We start from the raw sequence: 19,362 nt of genomic DNA, 5'->3' as shown, positions 1-19,362 counted from the left end.
GATTCGGCTGCATGTGCAATCTTGCGAGACGCTATTTGTTTATAATATAATATAATATAAATATAATATAATATAAATTCGAGGATCCGGACATCGGCACCCCACCTTTGTAATACATAAGCCGATTATAAACATATCCCGACCCCCAATAAACCCATCTTCCTAGAAAAAATGAAAAGGATAATGGTTTTTTTTGTTTCTGTTAGAAAAACTATATTACCTTGTCAGCATTCCCCCGCGTGACGTCATTCCCCCGCGCCACCAAAAAATCCCCTTCCGCCCGCGTGACGTAATGCCCCCTCGCCCTCACGGTTTCCCCTCGCCCCGCATACTCCTCGGAGGACCTGCGTTAGAACTCTCCTAGTAATACTACTGTGGATTGTTTGTAGGATCCTTAGAAGGCTTTGCGACGGTGAAAATTTTATCAAAATTTATTCAACAAAAAATACATACATTTCAAACATTTCAAGAAGATATCTCTTATTGCAGTTGGTCAGCGCGTCAGTTTCGTACTTCATATTTATTTATTCCACGAGATGTGTTCGTTCTTCTTATGGGGAAGATCTCGGGAAAATCAACTACACTGTGTTTCTCTATAAGCAAAGTTTTACTTATTCTATAAGCAAAGTGTGATTATCCTAGTTACAATATTCTTACTTATAAGCAAAGAAATGACATTTAAAGTTTACTATTCCCCGTCATTCCCTTCTTACAATAAACAATTCTTGAATTTCGTAATTATTTGCGTTTCGTCTCCTGAATGAATCTCGTGATCTATATGCACGTGTCTCCGAGTCTCTCTCTCCTTCGGCGCCTACTTTACCGTCTGTCGAGTGACCGCGTCCATCTGGCGGTAGTTTTAAAGTCGTACTCGTACTACTTTACATGGATATAATAATATAATGGAGCTGCTCAAATTGATAGAAATGCGATGATAATAAATAGTTATATATTTATTTTTCGTTAAATTAAATTTTTTTTTCTAATGCGATATACACTGATACGTTGAATGCTACATATATTTAAAAATACATGATTGAAAAAGATATATTAATGAAAACAAAAATTTAAATTTTATTTTTTTAATATCACAAATTGTGTAAAACTCTAGAAAATTAATTTATTTTTTTAATATCACAAATTGTTGAAAACTGTAGAAAATTAATAAACACGGACATAGTGTTTAGAGTTCTGTGAGTCACGTGAAGGTTACCATGCGCGTTGATCTAATTTATTTATTATATTTTTATTTATTTATTATAAGCAGAAGATCGTCTAAATCGAGATCGAAACGTACAATTCTATAATAAACAGAATTTTTTTGACAACTTAATCTTTTGCGTCCTGTTTACTGCGTCGACTTCCTATCGTCCGTTAAAACATTTTTTATCATATTTGTATATATTAGAACCTTTATTGTGTTTTCATTTTAATTTGTCGTATTTAAAATTAAGAAAGTTATTAAAGAATATAAAATATTGTAGAATATAAAAATTTAAACAAAAAGAATACTGTAAAATGACATTTAGTAAAGAATAACATGTTTTGGTAGTACCGATTTAAATATGCTGAGATGTGTTGATATATTGAACACAACTTAAAAGAGTGTCTTTCAGCCTTGTATACAATAGAATGAAACATATACGTTACCGAAAAGTAGTGTTTGCGACTGCGCGACTTTTGTGTAAAAAAGTTCTCTCATGAATACTTTTCTATAAGAAAATAATTCCGTTAAATTGCTCTCAATGTAAAATCGATTGTTTATTCATGAATTTTCACCTAAGAAAATTTCTTAAATTATATAATTACGTAATTGCCTAATTTTCCATGCAATTTAAAGTAGTCACTATATGCATTATAGACTATTTCTTATTTATCGAATTAAGAAGATTACTGATGATAAAATTTATACTATGAGGAAGCAGTCGTGCATTAAGCGGTTGATAAATTGAAAAGGGGGGATAGGTGAATATTCGTGTACTGCTTTTCCGTCAAACTTGTGTCGACAGTCACGGAGAGATGATCTCTCTCGAGACTCAATATTTTAACATCAACCGAATTCTGTTGCTTATCGTTGGCTTGTGGCCTTATCAGCGATCACCACTAATTGAATTTCAATTAATTATACTTTACGGTACTTTGATGACTTTTATCGTATTTCAGGTACGTCAGCATTTCTCTGTTGTATTTTATTACGGAATTGCGCATTCTTATACTGATGTATAAGAATTAATATATTATTTAAATTTTGTCTCGCACATAAGATTCATATATAATTATGTTGCATTAAAATTGTTTTTTCTAATTATTGTTGTTTAAATTATATAAAATTATTAATTGTGTAAAATATGTCTTTTGCTAAATTATTGTATGTAATAGATTAACAAAACATGAAAATTTATGAACTGATCGAATAATGCAGCTTAGCTAATGATATCACATATAATGAATAACATTACTATTTATAGTTAACATCATTTATAACACGGGAATGTACTCTGGATCTTATCTATAAAGTTTTATCTTCTGCATTCTTTTTCATTTGTTTGGCGATTAAATACAATTCATTTTGGATTAACGCCGATATTGTAAGCATGTAAATTATTAAACATCACTGATAAATATATTTTTGAATACTATATAGGCCGGCTTTCGTATTCGTTACTTGTGATAAATATAGTTTATTTTTTTTAACATGTTCACTTTTTATTCTATAATCATAATGTAAAACTACAAAAAAACGGTAGACAAATTAGTGTGAATTCAATTAAGAAAGAACACGGAAGCTTAATTATAATAATTCTAAAATATTGCTGAAAAAAACAGCATTTAATAATATTGTTGACATGATAGTTAAGAAGTTCGCTGAAGCAACTTCAAGATGTGTGTAATGAGATAACAGACAAAAATGAAATCGCTATCATAGAAAAGTATGGACGCAAAGCGAAACGTATTACGATTGTACTAATATGTAAGATAATATTTCTCGATTTTTATTTTATGTTCCAATATTTTTGCATATTCAAATAAATAAATTGTGAATGTAAGAAAATTTTAAATATTACAGAATAATATATCTATTGATTTATATAGTTATTTTAAAATCTGTCTTAGTACTTGGCGTATGCTATCAATTTATTTTTATTTTACTATACATTTGGCCATACATTCGTCACATTATGGTTCTCACAAACAAATCTCGATCACATTCTTCGGTGCATATTATGACAGAATATTTTATTGATCAAGAAAAGTATTCCTATTTAATTATGCTGCATAGACACGCAGCATGTTGCATAGGCTCATTGGCAATGGTAGCGACAGGAACTATGCTCATAACATATCTTCAACATACTTGTGCAATGTTTAATATCGCCTGGTAAGTAAAAAGAGCAGAGGTAAATACAACTATTTAAAAATTATATTCGTAGACAAACAATATATATAGTGTTAGAGCAACAAAATTATTTACAGTTACCGTATTGAGAAGGCAATTTATATCTCACAAAAGAATAGTTCCAAAAATGAAAAAAAGAGTTACAAGGAGATAATTCGTGCTATAAACATTCATTGTAACGCTATAAAGTTAGTATTTTTGTTATTTTAATAACAAGTATTTAATACATATGATAATATTGTATAAACTTTTCTCATGTTTAAAGGCTTAGCAATTTTTTAATATCCAATTTTGAGGGATCGTTCTTTTGCTTGATAGCGGCTGGTATGGTTTGTTTGTGCTGTAATCTTCTTCGGGTAAATTTTGTGTACAAATTCTTGCACTAACAGTGTACTACTTTGTAAAATTAAAATTAGTCAACAAACCCTCTTAGATAGAGAAAAATATCGAAATAATTTTTATAATATGCATAGTACAATGTCATATGTAGAAAATCGATATGAAGCATGTAACATGTGTCTCATCAATTTTCAGGTTGTGTCATTTACCGATAACATTGGGCAACTTATATTATCTCTAAATATTTTAATTATTCTCTATTTGTACTTGTTTCTATCCAATTATACTGCACAAGAAATTACAGATCACAATGAATATGTGTTTGTTACAGTGTAAGGAATATTTTAACTTCATATACGAGTATATTTCTGTTTTGTGTAGATATTTATAATATAAGCCAAAATTAGTGATTTCTGATAAAATTAATATGCATTAAAAAAAGAAACAAATATGCATGTGTATATATGTGTATATATGTGTATGCGTATATGATGCATGTATTGTATTAACAAAAAATATTTACAAATTTTATTTAATTAGAATTTTTTCAATTCATTATTTCGTAGATATAACGTCCGTTGGTATATGGCTCCAATATGTATACAGAAAATGATACTTTTTCTGTTGCAAAGAGGTACTAAAAGTTTCCATCTAATTCTTGGTGGAGTATTTGTAGCGTCCTTGCAAAGTGCCGCTTCGGTGAGAAATATATAAAAATATATCGCATATACACAATGTCTCGCAATTTTTTCAATACTATTAAAAAAAATAGGGAACACTTTTCATACTCTAAAAATTGGACTATTTTCAAACCGCTAAAACTCGACGAAAAATCATTGTAGACCAAAAATTACAAAAAAGCATTTTGAAACTTGAATTTTCAACTGTAACGTGATATCGATAGTTAAAAAGAATTTTTGTATTTTCTTATTTCTAGAAAATGCAGATTTAGTTCTAAAATCGTGTAACTCCGTCAAAAAAAATCATAGAAAAATTTGAAAAAAGCATTTTGTAGGCAAAATGTTGTAGTTTACGAAACTTGAGTTGAATTTTTCGAGAGAAATTTTTTTATCGAACTACAGAATGTCAAAGATACATAATTTTAAGGAACTAAACAATAAAGTTAAAATTGGAACTCCGAGCTTTAATAGCCTTTTTTAATTTTTTGTCTACGATGATTTTTCGTCGAGTTTCAGCGGTTTGAAAATAGCCCAATTTTTAGGGTATGAAAAGTGTTCCCCCCCCCTTTTTTTTTAGTAGTGTATAATAAGCAAACAGAACAAAAAAGATACGTTTTGTTACAGCTGACGAGTACTTCTATATCATACTTCACTGTTCTTTATTCTACCCGGCAAGATTAAAAGTACCATCATACCAAAGTAATTCTCAATTATTTTAAGTCGATTGGACGAACACGTATTGATTGTTCGTGAAAGGTTCAGATATTATAGAGCATTATACATATTATTCTCGTAGAAAAAGAATCTCTATTTTTAATAAAAAAAAATTATTTCAACATATTTTAATGTATAGAGATTTAAATATAAAATTTAACGGTAACAACATTGAATATAATCGGAATGTACTTTGGATCTTACCTATAAAGTTATATCTACAGCATTCTTTTACGTTTGCTTCGCTATCAAATACAATTCATTTTGAGTTAACGCCGATATTGTAAGCGTAAATTGATATATGTATCTTTGAATGCAATACATACGGGCTTCGTATTTGTTATTCTCGATCGAGTTATTCTAGATAGCTCAATTTTTCTTAACATATCGTTCACTTTCTATTCCCTAATTCCCTAATCATTATAATGTAAGTGCAGACTAAAAAAAAAAAAAAGTACAAAAAGACAGATTGGTTTGAATCCGATCAAAAAAAATACGGAGATCGTGATATAATCATTTTCGAATGTTGCGAAGAGAAACGACATACAATTTTATTAATATGATAGTTAAGAAGTTCGCTGAAACAATTTCAAGATGTGTGTAATGAGATAGAGGACAAAAATGAAATCGCTATCATGAGAAAGTACGGAAGCAAAGCAAAACGCATTACGATTAAAATTTTATATAAGATAATACTTCTCGGTCTTTTCTTACATTTCAAAATCTTTTTATATTCAATTAAATAAATGGCGATTGTAAGAAACTTAGAAAATTAAAAAAACACTAATACAATATATCTATTGACTTATATGATTATTTTGAAACCTTTTTTAGTTCTTGGCATATTCTATCAATTTACTTTTCTTTGCTATATATTTGGCCGTACATTTCTCACATTATGTTTTCACAAAAACAAATCTCGATCACATTCTTCGGTACATATTATGACAGAATATTTTATTGATCAAGAAAAATATTTCTATTTAATTACGCTGCATAGACATGCAGCATGTTGCATAGGCTCATTGGCAATGGTAGCGACAGGAACTATGCTCATAACATATCTTCAACATACTTGTGCAATGTTTAATATCGCCTGGTAAGTAAAAAGAGTAAAAATACGTACAACAATTTAAATAATATATAAACAAACCATATAATTACAACAGTATTATTTACAGTTATCGTATCGAGCAGGCAATTCGTATGTTACAAAAAGATGGTTACAAAAATAAACAAAAGAGTTGTAAAGAAATAATTCGTGCTGTGAACATTCATTGCAAAGCTATGAAGTTTGTATTATCGTTATATTCATAACAAGTATTTATTTGCACATAATAATATATATATTTTCTCTTGTATTTAAAGGCTTAGTAATTTTTTAATATCCAATTTTTCGGGATCGTTCTTTTGCTTGATAGCGGCTGGTGTGCTTTGCCTGAGTTGTAATCTTCTGTGGGTAAATTTCGTGTACAAATTCCTGCACGATCAGTGCGCCACTTCGTAAAATTAAAATTCGTCGACAACAAATTCGTGTATAGATAAATAGAAATAACAAAGTGACTTTTCCTCTGTAGCGATGTATGAGTTAAAAACTTACAATATTAATTGCATGTGCTTCTGTTTTATTATAAGTCTGAGCTGTATGTACACAATATATGCAAACATTTTTTAAAAAATTATGCAAAATCTCACGATTATAAAAGTGCTGAGACATATTGCTAAACATGGATTTTAATGTATTGCTTAATCTATTTTTAATTTACTAATAACGTATCACGGTCCTCATAATTTTCAGATTATGTCATTTACCGATAACATTGGACAACTTATACTATCTCTAACTATTTTAGTTATGCTCTATGTGTACCTGTTTCTATCCAATTATACTGCACAAAAAATTACAGATCACAATGAATATGTGTTTGCCACAGTGTAAGAAAAATTTCAACTTCATATGCGAGTGTATTTGTTTTACAGATACTTATAACATAATTCAAAGTTAGAGATGTCTGATAAAGTTAATATGCTTTTGAGAAAAAATAAATATGCATATATATATTTATGTTTGTGTATATCGTTATAGCCCGAAAAGGCTATACACGAATATATATTAATAGATATATATATTAATAGAATATATATTAATAGAATATATATTAATAGATATACAATATATTATTTTAGATATATATTATTTTATACAATAAGGCATTGCTCAACGTGTAACGCGAATACAGATCACGTTACAAGCGTTGACCGAGCGAAGCGCTGACAACGCGAGCCACGCGCGAAGCTCGAGCGACCGTGCAATCATTTCATTGCGAAAACGTGGAAATCAGGGCAAGCGAAAGAAGGACATTGCGAAAATGCAACGTAGAAGTCCTATTTAAAAGCGAAGTAAAAAGGAATAAAGAAATTGCGAAAATGCAAGCAAAGAGTCCTACTTAGAACTCCTTAGCTTGCATCCGGATCTTGCCAAAATCAAGCGACACGACACATAGTCTTGTCGCTAAACAATCCCCTCCCAGGAAACCAAAGGGAGATAATAAAAAGACCCATCGCTAACGAGCGGCGGGCAGTCTTTACCATTAATATTACGCGGGCAGTCTTGATCATTAATTAATATTACGCGGGTAGTCACAATAACTACCAAACGGGCAGTCTTTACCATTAATATTACGCGGGCAGTCTTTACCGTTAATATCAAGCGGGCAATCTTTATTCTTAATTACCTCCACGCGTGTGAAATCACTAACAGTCGGCAGAAATACATACAACGAAGCGAGAAGTGAGTCTCGAGACCGAAACTCGACTCTAGACACGCGCACGACAAGATATCCGTTATCGCAATACGCGACGCGAACGAAAGTGCGGGAACATTGTAATTAAGCTAAGTCACGAATAAAATAGATATTAATATATTTATTTAAATGCGAAAGTGTCATTTTTATTCAAATAAAGTCAGTCAAGTTCTCGGACGGAGCCTGAATTCTTAAATTCCTTCCGGCAAACAAACCCAACTACCGTGCCTCTCCCGGAGGCACAACATAATTTGGTGGCAGCGGTGGGATCTGCCGGGGTATCGCCAGAACTCACTCAAGACCTGTAAAAGACACGGTTGTGTTAAAAAGCGGGCACGCCAACAATCAATTCAATTGAAGTTGACGGATGGAAGCAGCAGCCAAGCCTTCCCCAAGACCTGCAAAGCACCCAGAGTATAAACAGGACAGGCACGCCAGCACACGTAAAACGTAAGCTGACGGAAATCACAATTAATGAAAGACAACGAACGGACAACAGAACGAGCATCGCCACAACAGCTGTAGCAAAAACGTAAGCCGCCAAGCATCGCGACTTACGATAACTCTACGGACGACGCACCGACACCGGACAACGACCGCCGTACGACGAGCATCGTCAGCTGTATCAGCCGCTGAGTGGAGGACTGCATCGTCAGCTGACACAGCGAGTGATCATGCGAGCCGTCATAATATTGTAAGTCCGAAAAATTTAATAAATATAATAGCGTGAATGTCGGAAGGTTCTAATATACCGAAACCGATAGCGAACCGATCGTGGTTACTAAGCGAACCAGCCCGACGAGCGATAAGCGTAAGTTTAACATCGCGAGAAAATTTTGATAAAGCGCGAAGAAACTTAGAAAACCAATACTTGAGCGAAAGCGAGACCGAGTTACCGGATAACGTCGTCACAGAACGCGAATTTCCGTTTAACAATTTTGACGAAAGCCTACTCCCGCGTAATACGACTGACCCAACTGACAACACTCAACGTGAGACTAAACGAACGCGACCGTATATTAGCAAAACTCCGAGTAGGGTATCTTTACGGCGCGAATTTTCATTAACTTCCTACGAGAGCGATCTATTCGATCCGGAAGAAATTTATTGCCAACAAGAAAATAATATGGCCTGTTGTGCCTCTAGCCGCTAAGGAAGAGGTCTTTTGGGATTTGTACGCCCAAAGGATTAGGATCCACGCTCGAAATAAGACACTCCCAGACGTTAGGTATAATTTAGTATATTTTGCAAGATTTAATACACTTTCACTTATTCGCGATTATAATAGTCGGGCGCGATACGTACGGTACTTCGATAATATTGAGCGAGCGAGTAGTCAGCGAGTCGTCTCTCGCGAGGTGCATCTCGCGCTTATTATATCTCTTAATTAATTAGGTCGTTGATTGGGGAGGAGTGTGGTGTCCCTGACCGGAGCATGTCTCGTGCTCCGCTTGTCAGTCTGTCTCGTCAGCTGCTTATTCAGCTTCCGAGAACTTGACCGTGACTTCCTTCTCTTTAGTCACGTATCTTACTTTTATTTTATTAATATCCTTTTATTACTTTGCTCTTTCTTAATTATCTTTCCTTGATCTCTTTTCTAATTTTAATGCTTTGCTTTACTCAGCTCTTTCTTACACTTTTCTGTTTAACTTTATTGTTTTATTCTTTAATATATTAATAAATTAGTCGGGTTACGACAGGCCGAATCGCGAAATTTACACGAACGCACTCCCGCAAACCCGCTACGAAACGCGGTAGACGAGGAAATCGAAAACATGCGACAATCCATTCGCCAAATGGACCGCGAGATGGAGGAGGCAAAAAACACGCCGCCTTCCGAACCAAACTACAAAGAAGGAAAAGGCAACGCGCACCTTCTCGAAATATTAAATGAAATACGCACGGAAGTAAGATCATTAAACAGGCGAGTAACGCGAGTAGAAGACGCGATTGTGGAGTTACCACATCACGGATATAACCGCTCAGAAGACGATAACAACGCGTTTAATGGAACATACGGACGAACCGCATGCGACATCAGAAGTCGACGAAGCGCCGCTCCGAATTACTTACCGTTAAAAGAAACAAAAGCAATGATTCCCGAATTTGACGGAACATCGCGACATAAGTTATTAGAATTTTTAAATGCATGCACGTACGCCGTTCAAGACATAAATCCCGCGGATGAAGAATCATTAATCCGAGCAATATTATTTACAAAACTGAAAGGAAAACCCATGCAGGATTTCGAGACACGAAATATTCAGACTTTCGACGAACTAAAACAACAACTCGAGGCTTGTTACCAGTCAAAACAAAGCACGACACACTTACAGATCGAATTCAATTCACTAAAACAAAAGCCGAATGAAACTGCGCACGCTTTCGGACAACGCGTTGATTTACTAGCGATGAAATTATATGATTCGATGATCGAAGGAAAGGAGCATTTCGCAACCTCAAAACGCACGATTCAACAAACAATCCAAGAGCAGGCGTTAATAAATTTCCAAATCGGATTACACGACGAATTACAAGTACTCGTAGGCGCGCAGCGAAACACAACGCTCCAAGAAGCGATAACGGGCGCGAGCGCGGAAGAAAGACTCAGACCGGCGAGAACAAGTAGTTTTGTTAATAAAAATAAAACTGAACCAAGTTACTCGCGAAATAATCGAGGTTCGAACCCGCAATGCTTTAAATGCGGAAAAAATGGACATTACGGACGCGATTGTCGAAATAGCCGATACGCGCTCCCAAAACCGGAAAAATCCTCGCGGATAAACGCGATAAATAAATACTGCGCACATTGCAAAAAGACAGGACACAGCCGCGATGAATGCTGGAGCCTGAACGGAAAACCGAAAAGTAGTACAAATAAACTAAAAATCGGAAATCAGCAAAAAACGCGCGATGAAAATATACGCTATCGAAAGAAATCGCGACAACAAAAAAGAAACGCCGATAGCGCAAGTAGCAGCAGCGAAGACGAGCAGGAGGACGTGAGAAAGAGACAACCGCGACCTGCATCTGAGTATCGCGTTACGCATATTAAAGATATACCACGCACACAGAAAAAGACGGACTTATTGCTAATAACATTACCAATGCGAAAACGAAAAAATACAGATGTTGTACGATTCAGGATCGACCATCTCACTAATAAAATTGAAACATTTAAAGGACGACACATTGATACACGAAGGTAAAATCGCGCTCACAGGCATAACCGGGCATAAAGTACACACCATAGGAAAAATATACGCCACGATTAAAATAAAAAACCATAAGGTAAAACATGCATTTCACGTTATACGAGACGACATTCCGATCGAATATGAACGAATACTAGGCACTGATTTCCTTCGAGAACATTCGGTATCTTGCGATTATGATAAAAATCAATTAAAAATAGGAGACGCCGTTATAAAATTCGATTCGCTGAACAAAACGATTCTAAAACCGCGCAGCGAAACCATCGTAGAAGCGACAACGAATCAAAATCGAATAGGAATAGTACGAGCAGAGGAAACAGCTCTAGGAATCTACCTTGGAAACTGCTTAGTAGAACCTAAAGATTACACGTGTCCCGTTAGTATTATAAATACAACTGATACGGAAGTCGAGATACAGACGCCGAATGTCAACCTCAAAGACATAGAACGCGAGATCGAATCTAAAATACATACGGTAGAAACAAAAAAAAATCTTAAGCATACTAATTCGAGACACGGGCAAATCTGACAACTACTACGCACGCAACACTTAAATAGGGAAGAAAAACAGGCACTCCTACGGATATGCGAAGAATATTACGATACATTTCAGTTGGACGGAGAACCACTGACGTGCACCGCGACGGTAGAGCACGAGATAAACACGCGCGCCGACACCTCGCCGGTGAACACGAGACCGTATTGTCTTCCCGAGAAGCACAAAACGGAAGTAAATAAACAAGTGCAAGAAATGCTAAAAAACGGCATAATCCGAACAAGCGCGAGTCAATGGAACGCACCCTTACTGGTGGTACCAAAAAAGGCCGACTCATCCGGAAAACCTAAGCTCCGAGTAGTAGTAGACTTTCGGAAGCTAAACGACTTAACAATAGGCGACTCATTTCCACTGCCCAATATCACCGATATACTGGACCAGCTAGGAAACGCTAAATATTTTACCACACTAGACTTAGCATCAGGATATCACCAGATACCGATGGCTGAGCAAGATAAACAAAAGACAGCTTTTTCGACGCCCTACGGACACTATGAATTTAATAGAATGTCGTTTGGATTGAAAAATGCGCCAGCAACATTTCAGAGACTGATGAATTCAATTCTAACCGGAATGCAAGGACTTAAATGTCTAGTTTATTTAGACGACATCGTCATATACGGATCGAGCCTAGAGGACCACAATAGAAGACTCAAGGAAGTGCTACAGAGACTCCGAGAAAATAATTTAAAATTGCAACCAGATAAATGCGAGTTTTTGCGCAAAGAAGTAATTTATCTAGGTTACATTATTTCGGAGAATGGAATATCTCCGGACCTGTCAAAGTTAACGGCAATAAAAGAATTTCCGACGCCGAAGAAAGTAAAAGATATATAATCGTTCATAGGACTAGCCGGATACTACAGAAAATTCATAGAAGATTTTTCAAAAATAGCCAAGCCACTGACGAAATTAACAAAGAAAACGGAAAAATTCGAGTGGACAATGGAACAGCAAAATGCTTTTGAAATATTAAAAGAAAAATTAATGACTGCGCCAGTGTTAACGTATCCAGATTTCAATCAAGAATTCATAGTGACCACCGATGCTTCCGGCTACGCAATCGGAGCTGTATTGTCACAAGGAAAAGTAGGTAATGACCGACCAATTGCTTACGCCAGCAGAGTTTTATCGCGAGCGGAGCAGAATTACAATACAACCGAGAAAGAATTACTAGCAATTGTATGGGCTGTAAAATATTTTAAGCCATACATATACGGTACGAAATTTAAAATCGTAACCGACTACACACCATTAATCTGGTTATTTAATGTGAATGATCCCGGATCAAGATTAATCCGATGGAAATTAAAACTCGAAGAATATGATTATGAAATCATTCATAAGGATACTCGGACGAGCGAACGTGAACGCCGATGCACTAAACCGCAATGTAATAAGAGAAGCGCATGAAACAGAAGAGGAAGAACGAGAAATGATCGCAATAGAAGAATACATTAAAATAACTGCATACGGTGAAGGATCGATCATATTTACTGTATTGCGATTCCTATTAATCTCACAACCGGTATACGATTTAATAAAGGTAACTCCATTACCCACTTACGACTATAAAAATATATATTTACGTACGCGGGAATAAGCCACGAAATAATCGTAGTTGATAGAGAAGGATTAACATATATCATAATAACTGAGGACGACTTAAAAAAGTGTATCCAAATAACTCTAGATACATATCAGAGAGAACGCAACCAATACACCGTATTAATCCAAACGCGCCGTGCGAAATACAAATGTACTTGCAACAACAAAGCCAAAACAAGGCTTGCAAAAGTAAACATGTAATTGCGACAGGAACGATATGGATACCGTTGCGACAGCCGTTTACTTGGCTATACTCAACTGTAGGCGAACAATTAATAATAATACAATGCGAAAATTTTAACGAGATTAGAAGAATAATTAAAGGAACAGGGCAAATCACCCTTCAAAATAAATGTAAAATAATAACAACGGAAATGACGATCCAACCAAAGGAAGTCATACAAGGCAACGAAATAGAAACGTATCTACCGGAAATTAATATTACATTTATACGAGACAATACAGACATACTAGATACGAAACAACAAAACATCATACAGCATTCAGATTTAACAGAATTAAAAAATAAACTAAAAGACATAATAACGACTTACAAAACAGTAGTGACAAATTCTTTACGCAAAAACAATTCGTATATCTTATGGCGACAAGCGGAATAATCACAGTAATTATAATAATATTAATAATTTATATAATTATAAAAAATAAAAAGAAATATACGAAATGATCGTCAGTCAGGATATACGAAGAAAACGAACCACGTATATCATACGGATTCCCAAGACCCATACTAAAACGTAGTTTAAGCACATGATTTTAGAATAAGAAACAATTATAATTCATATTATACAGGGTGATTCTCAAAACAACCTTCTGTCCTTACAATGTCATATACTTGACACTATTCTAAAACGATTTTTTCTTTGCCAAAATTTTTTCCGAGGTTTAGTTTTTAAATTATAAGCCAAAATAGTTAACGAATTACGGGCCGCGTACACAAGGCAGGCAAGAGCGGGGCATCTCGCCGTCCCATACTGGTGATTACGTGAGGCGCTCGCTGCGATTAACTGTTTGCTACATGCAATGGGGTGTATGTGTGAGAGAGAACGTATACGCGTATGCACACAAATACACATTCTCTCTTTCTCTCTTTCTCTTTCTCACTCATTGACTCTTACCTTGTATGTAGAGATTCGTTGCCCTCATACGACTCAATAAGTAATATTTCCGTGTGATACGAGTAATTAGCAAACTTTTTTTCACTCACAAATTGTACTACTTATTGAACTTTTACGTATTAATCCACGCACTTTATCGATAAACTGAATTTATTTAAAAAAAACGATGTTATTATACGTCATTATATTTTCATATTTTATAGTTTCATGTTTTCGAAACTATCGAATTTACAATGTCGGAGGCTTTAGCCGATCACGGGACACATGATAGCGTCCGCGTCGATCACGCGTAATGTGATACATTCAGTTGTTCGGCAGCCGGCAGCCGGCAACGCTAGTACCGATATAACTTGCTTGTTGTCGTCGCGCAGTTTCCGCATCGAATAACGCGTTTCTTTCTTCGAGATATTTTAATAATTAATTGGTAGTAATCGGTAGATTGTGATTAACCGTTATAATCGTTACTAAATTCAATTTATTGATAAAGTGCGTAGATTAATTCGTAAAAGTTCGATAAGTGGTACAATTTATGAGTGAAAAAAGTTTGCTAGTTACTCGTTGTATCGTACGGAAATATTACTTATTGAGTCGTATGAGGGCAACGAATTACTACATAAAAGATAAAAATCAGTATGTGTGAGAGAGAGAGAGTGCATGTGTGCGATCAACTGTTTGCTACACGCGATAGGTGTAAAAGAGAAAGACTGAGAGAAAGAGAGAAAGAGAGTGCGTGTGTGCGATCAGCTGTTTACCATACGCGATGGATGTAAAAGAAAAAGACAGAGGAGAGAAAAAGAGAGTGTGTGTGTGCGATCAGCTGTTTGCTACATGCGATGGGTGTAAAAGAGACAGAGAGAGAGAGAAAGGGAGAGGGGGAGAGAGAGAGAGAGAGAATGTGTATGTGTGTGTATACGCTCCATCGTATGTAGCAAACAGTTGATCGCAGCGAGCGCCTCACGTAATCACCAGCATCGGACGGTGAGTTGCGCCACCCTTGCCTGCCTCGCGTACGCGGCCCGTAATTCGTTAACTATTTTGGCTGATAATTTAAAAACTAAGCCTCGGAAAAAATTTTGGCAAAGGAAAAATCGTCTTAGAATAGTGTCAAGTATATGACATTGTAAGGACAGAAGGTTGTTTTGAATCACCCTGTATACTCTTGTCTTAAACTCACGGCTCATTCGCCGACTCACTGCCTGGGTCTCCTCATAATCGTATATCGAAATCGCAGCGCCGCATGCACAACGAATACGCGCCAAATTCAACCTTCTACATTTGTATGACAGATTTGTTTTTTCAAATGGAAAATTACACAAATCTGCATGATTTTGCAAGATTGTCTGAAAAGAACGAGTAATTTTCTACAGTTTTTTGTAAATGCAAATCCATAAGACAAAATGGTCTATCACATTAGGTTTTCGAGAAAAACTAGGTTGAAATCTTCAAAAAACGCCATTTTTACCATTTTTGAAAATTTGTAATAAACGAATCCGACGTGTGCAAAAAACTTCAGACAGGGTTCAAATGAAAGTTTGAGCATTGTAATTTAATTTTAAAATATCGAATCTTTTATCGCAGGTACTATCGAACTTCAGACGCGCTTTGCTTTTAGATATAGTCACACTGTATCAGGTAGAACGATTACTCCATGTAAACTGTGTTGTGCCTCCGGAGAGGCACGGTAGTTGGGATCGTTTGCCGGAAGGAATTTGGGAATTCGGGCTCCGCCTGAGAACTTTATTTAAATAATTCGGACACTTTCCACATTAAATAAATAGATTAATATCAGATTTATTTGTGGTTTGGTTTATTTACAATGTTCCCGCACTTTCGCTCACGTCGCGTATCACGATAACGGTTATCTTAACGTGCGCGTGTCTAGAGTCGAGTTTCGGTCTCGAGACTCGCCTCTCGCTTCTTCGTGTATATTTCTGCCGACTGCGTGGCTATTTAATATTAAAATAATTATTGATATTCGTTTTGACACTCGCGGTTGCTAGAGATATTACTCGCGTAAAGGAATAAAGATTGCCCGCGTAATATTAATTAATGATCAAGACTGCCCGCGTAATATTTATGGTAAAGACTGCCCGCCGTTCGTTAGCGGTGGGCCTTTTTATTAACTCCCCTTGGTTTCCCAGGAGGGGATCGTTTAGCGACAAGACCATGCGTCGTGTCGCTCGATTTTGCGGCAAGATCCGGATGCAAGCTAAGGAGTTCTAAGTAGGACTTCTTTGCTTGCATTTTCGCAATTTCCTTTCTGCTTTTCGGTAGGACTTCTACGTTGCATTTTCGCAACATCCTTATTCCGCGTGCCTTGGTTTCCGCGTTTTCGTAATGGGTGATTGCGCGGTCGCTCGGGCTTCGCGCGTGGCTCGCGTTGTCAGCGCTTCGTTCGGTCAACGTTCGTAACGTGATCTGTATTCGCGTTACACGTTGAGCAATATCTTATTGTATAAAATAATATCTCTCTAAAATAATATGTATCTAATAATTCGTATATAGCCTTCTCGGGCTATAACATCCCTCCCCCGTAAAAAAAAGAAAAACGGAGGTGTAAAAGTGACGTTTTTCGCAAAACACACTTATTTTAAAAATTATTTTTTCTTATTCTAATGTACAACATTTTTCCCGTATACAATATGAGATATAATCGTTTCTTATTATTCCTATACTTATCTAAAATCGTGTACTTAGACTTCGTTTTAGTATGGGTTTTGGGAATCTGTAGGACATATGTGGTTCGTCTTCTTCGTATATCCTGACTGACGGTCGTTTTGTATATTTCTTTTTATTTTTTACAATTATATAAATTATTAATATTATTATAATTATTGTGGTTATTCCACTCGTCGCCATAGGATATACGAATTGTTTTTTCGTAAAGAATTTGTCATTATTGTCCTGTAAATCATTGTTTATATCTTTCAATTTATTTCTTAATTCTGTTAATTCTGAATGCTGTACGATATTCTGTTGTTTCGTGTCTAGTATGTCTGTATTGTCTCGTATAAATGTAATATTAATTTCCGGTAAATACGTTTCTATTTCGTTACCTTGTATGACTTCTTTTGATTGGATCGTCATTTCTGTTGTTATTAATTTACATTTATTTTGGAGGGTAATTTGCCCTGTTCCTTTAATTACTTTTCTAATCTCGTTATAATTTTCGCATTGAATTATTATTGATTGTTCGCGTACAGTTGAGTATAGCCAAGTAAGTGGCTGTTGCAACGATATCCATATCGTTTCTGTCGCAATTACATGTTTACTTTTGCAAGCCTCGTTTTGGTTTTGTGGTTGCAAGTACATTTGTATTTCGCACGGCGCGTTTGGATTAATACGGTGTATTGGTTGTGTTTTCTCAGATATGTATCTGGAATTTATTTGGATACACTTTTTTAAGTCGTCCTCCGTTATTATGATATACGTTAATCCTTCTCTATTAACTACGATTATTTCGTGATTTATTTCCGCGTGCGTAAATATATTTTTATGATCGTAAGTAGGTAATGGGGTTACTTTTATTATATCATATACTGGTTGTGAGATTAGTGGGAATCGCAATACAGTAAATATGATTGATCCTTCACGGTATGCAGTTATTTTAATATATTCTTCTAGTGCTAGCCATTCGTCGTTTCGAATTTCGAAAGGGAAATATAAACCGTGAGGTAATTGGATAGCTGCTTCTTTTAAATGTGTTATAATGTCGCTAATAGGTGTTAGTACGGGATGCATAATGCCCTTGTGTACATGCGTAAGATATTCTATTACATCTTTCGCATCCCGAATTAAATCTGTTATCATCGCGATGATTACCGTAAAATGTTCGGTTATTTCTTCGCGGTTACTATATTCTCGAACATAATGATTTAATAATTTACCGTTATGGTCTAATATATTTTCTAGTTTATCTAGGTGTACTATCGTACTATTTAAGATTTTTATTTGATTTTTCGCGACGTGTTGAATGGTTTGCTGGTTATTTTGTAGGAGATTTAATTGTTCGTTTATTAATTCTCTATCATTCGCGTCCATTGTACCGAACAATGTTTTCGCTATTCCGCCTATTCCGTCGATGAGACCTCTACGTCCGTTCGTCCGTGTCTTATATAGCGTATTTATTAGAGTGATCAATTTCGTTAATTGTTTCGACTCGTTTGTTACGATTTCCTTTAAATTATCACAAGTGCGTTTATGGTGGAATTCCGACTTTATTTGTTCGCACATCTCGTTGGTTTGTTGGATGTATTGATTTATTTGCCATACTTTGTCGTTTAGTGTTGTTATATCTAATTTAATGACTAATTTCCACGCTTTGGTCGCTTGCTGTAATTGCCCGATTTTTTCGAAATATATGCCGGGATTGTGTAGGAATTCTTGAATTTTGTAAGGTGAATCCGTTTCATGTTGTCCCGTGCGACTCTCGGCCTGTCGACTGTTCCAGCTGACGAATATCCTGTAATTTCATATTAAATGTTTCATATAACCGTCTTATCGGTTCTCATTTTATTAGGTTTCTTCTTGCTGGCTTTTAGCGTCGTGTGGTTTTTTATTCAGTCGTGTTTTACTGAGTATACCACTAGCATGGTTTGTGCTAATATAAAAGATCGATCTCGCTATTTTCCCTCTTCGGAGGAAGGTATCGACAATGATGGTGAAGTGCTGGTTATTGAGCCTCAAGAAACAGATATGAATGAGGTGGACGACGGGTTCGATAGTGATTTTTGGGTGCCTCGTTATGAGCCTCCCGATAGATTTATTCCCTTATTACGACGACTTTGGTTGGAGATGCCTATACGCATTCGAGGGCGCGTTTTTGATTTTCATCTCCGTCCTTCACTACGTGAATTCGAAGAACGAGGTCGTGCGATGGCGCAGATGCGTCGCGCTTTATATCGGATGCG

At 35.6% G+C, this 19,362-nt stretch overlaps 1 protein-coding gene across 2 annotated transcripts; it reads left to right on the top strand.

The window, feature by feature from the left end:
* The first annotated feature begins 1,955 nt into the window (after positions 1-1,955).
* Positions 1,956-5,202, top strand: LOC138941681 (odorant receptor Or2-like). Of its 2 annotated transcripts, none has more exons than XM_070311527.1 (9): positions 1,956-2,163; positions 2,469-2,588; positions 2,854-2,971; positions 3,115-3,379; positions 3,475-3,585; positions 3,663-3,753; positions 3,932-4,068; positions 4,303-4,435; positions 5,025-5,202. In XM_070311527.1, exons 1-9 carry the CDS (start codon positions 2,020-2,022, stop codon positions 5,133-5,135), a joined length of 1,230 nt encoding a protein of 409 aa, XP_070167628.1. In that variant the 5' UTR covers positions 1,956-2,019; the 3' UTR covers positions 5,136-5,202. The 2 variants fall into 2 exon arrangements, with proteins under 2 accessions (XP_070167628.1, XP_070167629.1); XM_070311528.1 differs by having other exon boundaries at positions 5,041-5,181.
* Positions 5,203-19,362: the final 14,160 nt, after the last annotated feature.

The sequence above is a fragment of the Polyergus mexicanus genome, unplaced genomic scaffold (assembly GCF_030449975.1).
Source record: "Polyergus mexicanus isolate NDT 795.1 unplaced genomic scaffold, iyPolMexi1.0 SCAF_20, whole genome shotgun sequence".
NCBI lineage: Eukaryota > Metazoa > Arthropoda > Insecta > Hymenoptera > Formicidae > Polyergus > Polyergus mexicanus.
Note: the sequence above shows the minus strand (reverse complement) of the source record. Positions and strands in the feature narration are given on the sequence as shown.

What these genes read in the sequence shown, in the direction of transcription:
- LOC138941681 (XM_070311527.1), top strand. Translation starts at nt 2,020, where the DNA reads ATGATCTCTCTCGAGACTCAATATTTTAACATCAACCGAATTCTGTTG. An exon ending in TGACTTTTATCGTATTTCAG is followed by an intron (nt 2,164 to 2,468) that starts GTACGTCAGCAT and finishes TACTATTTATAG; the next exon opens with TTAACATCATTTATAACACG. An exon ending in TGTGCTGTAATCTTCTTCGG is followed by an intron (nt 3,754 to 3,931) that starts GTAAATTTTGTG and finishes ATCAATTTTCAG; the next exon opens with GTTGTGTCATTTACCGATAA.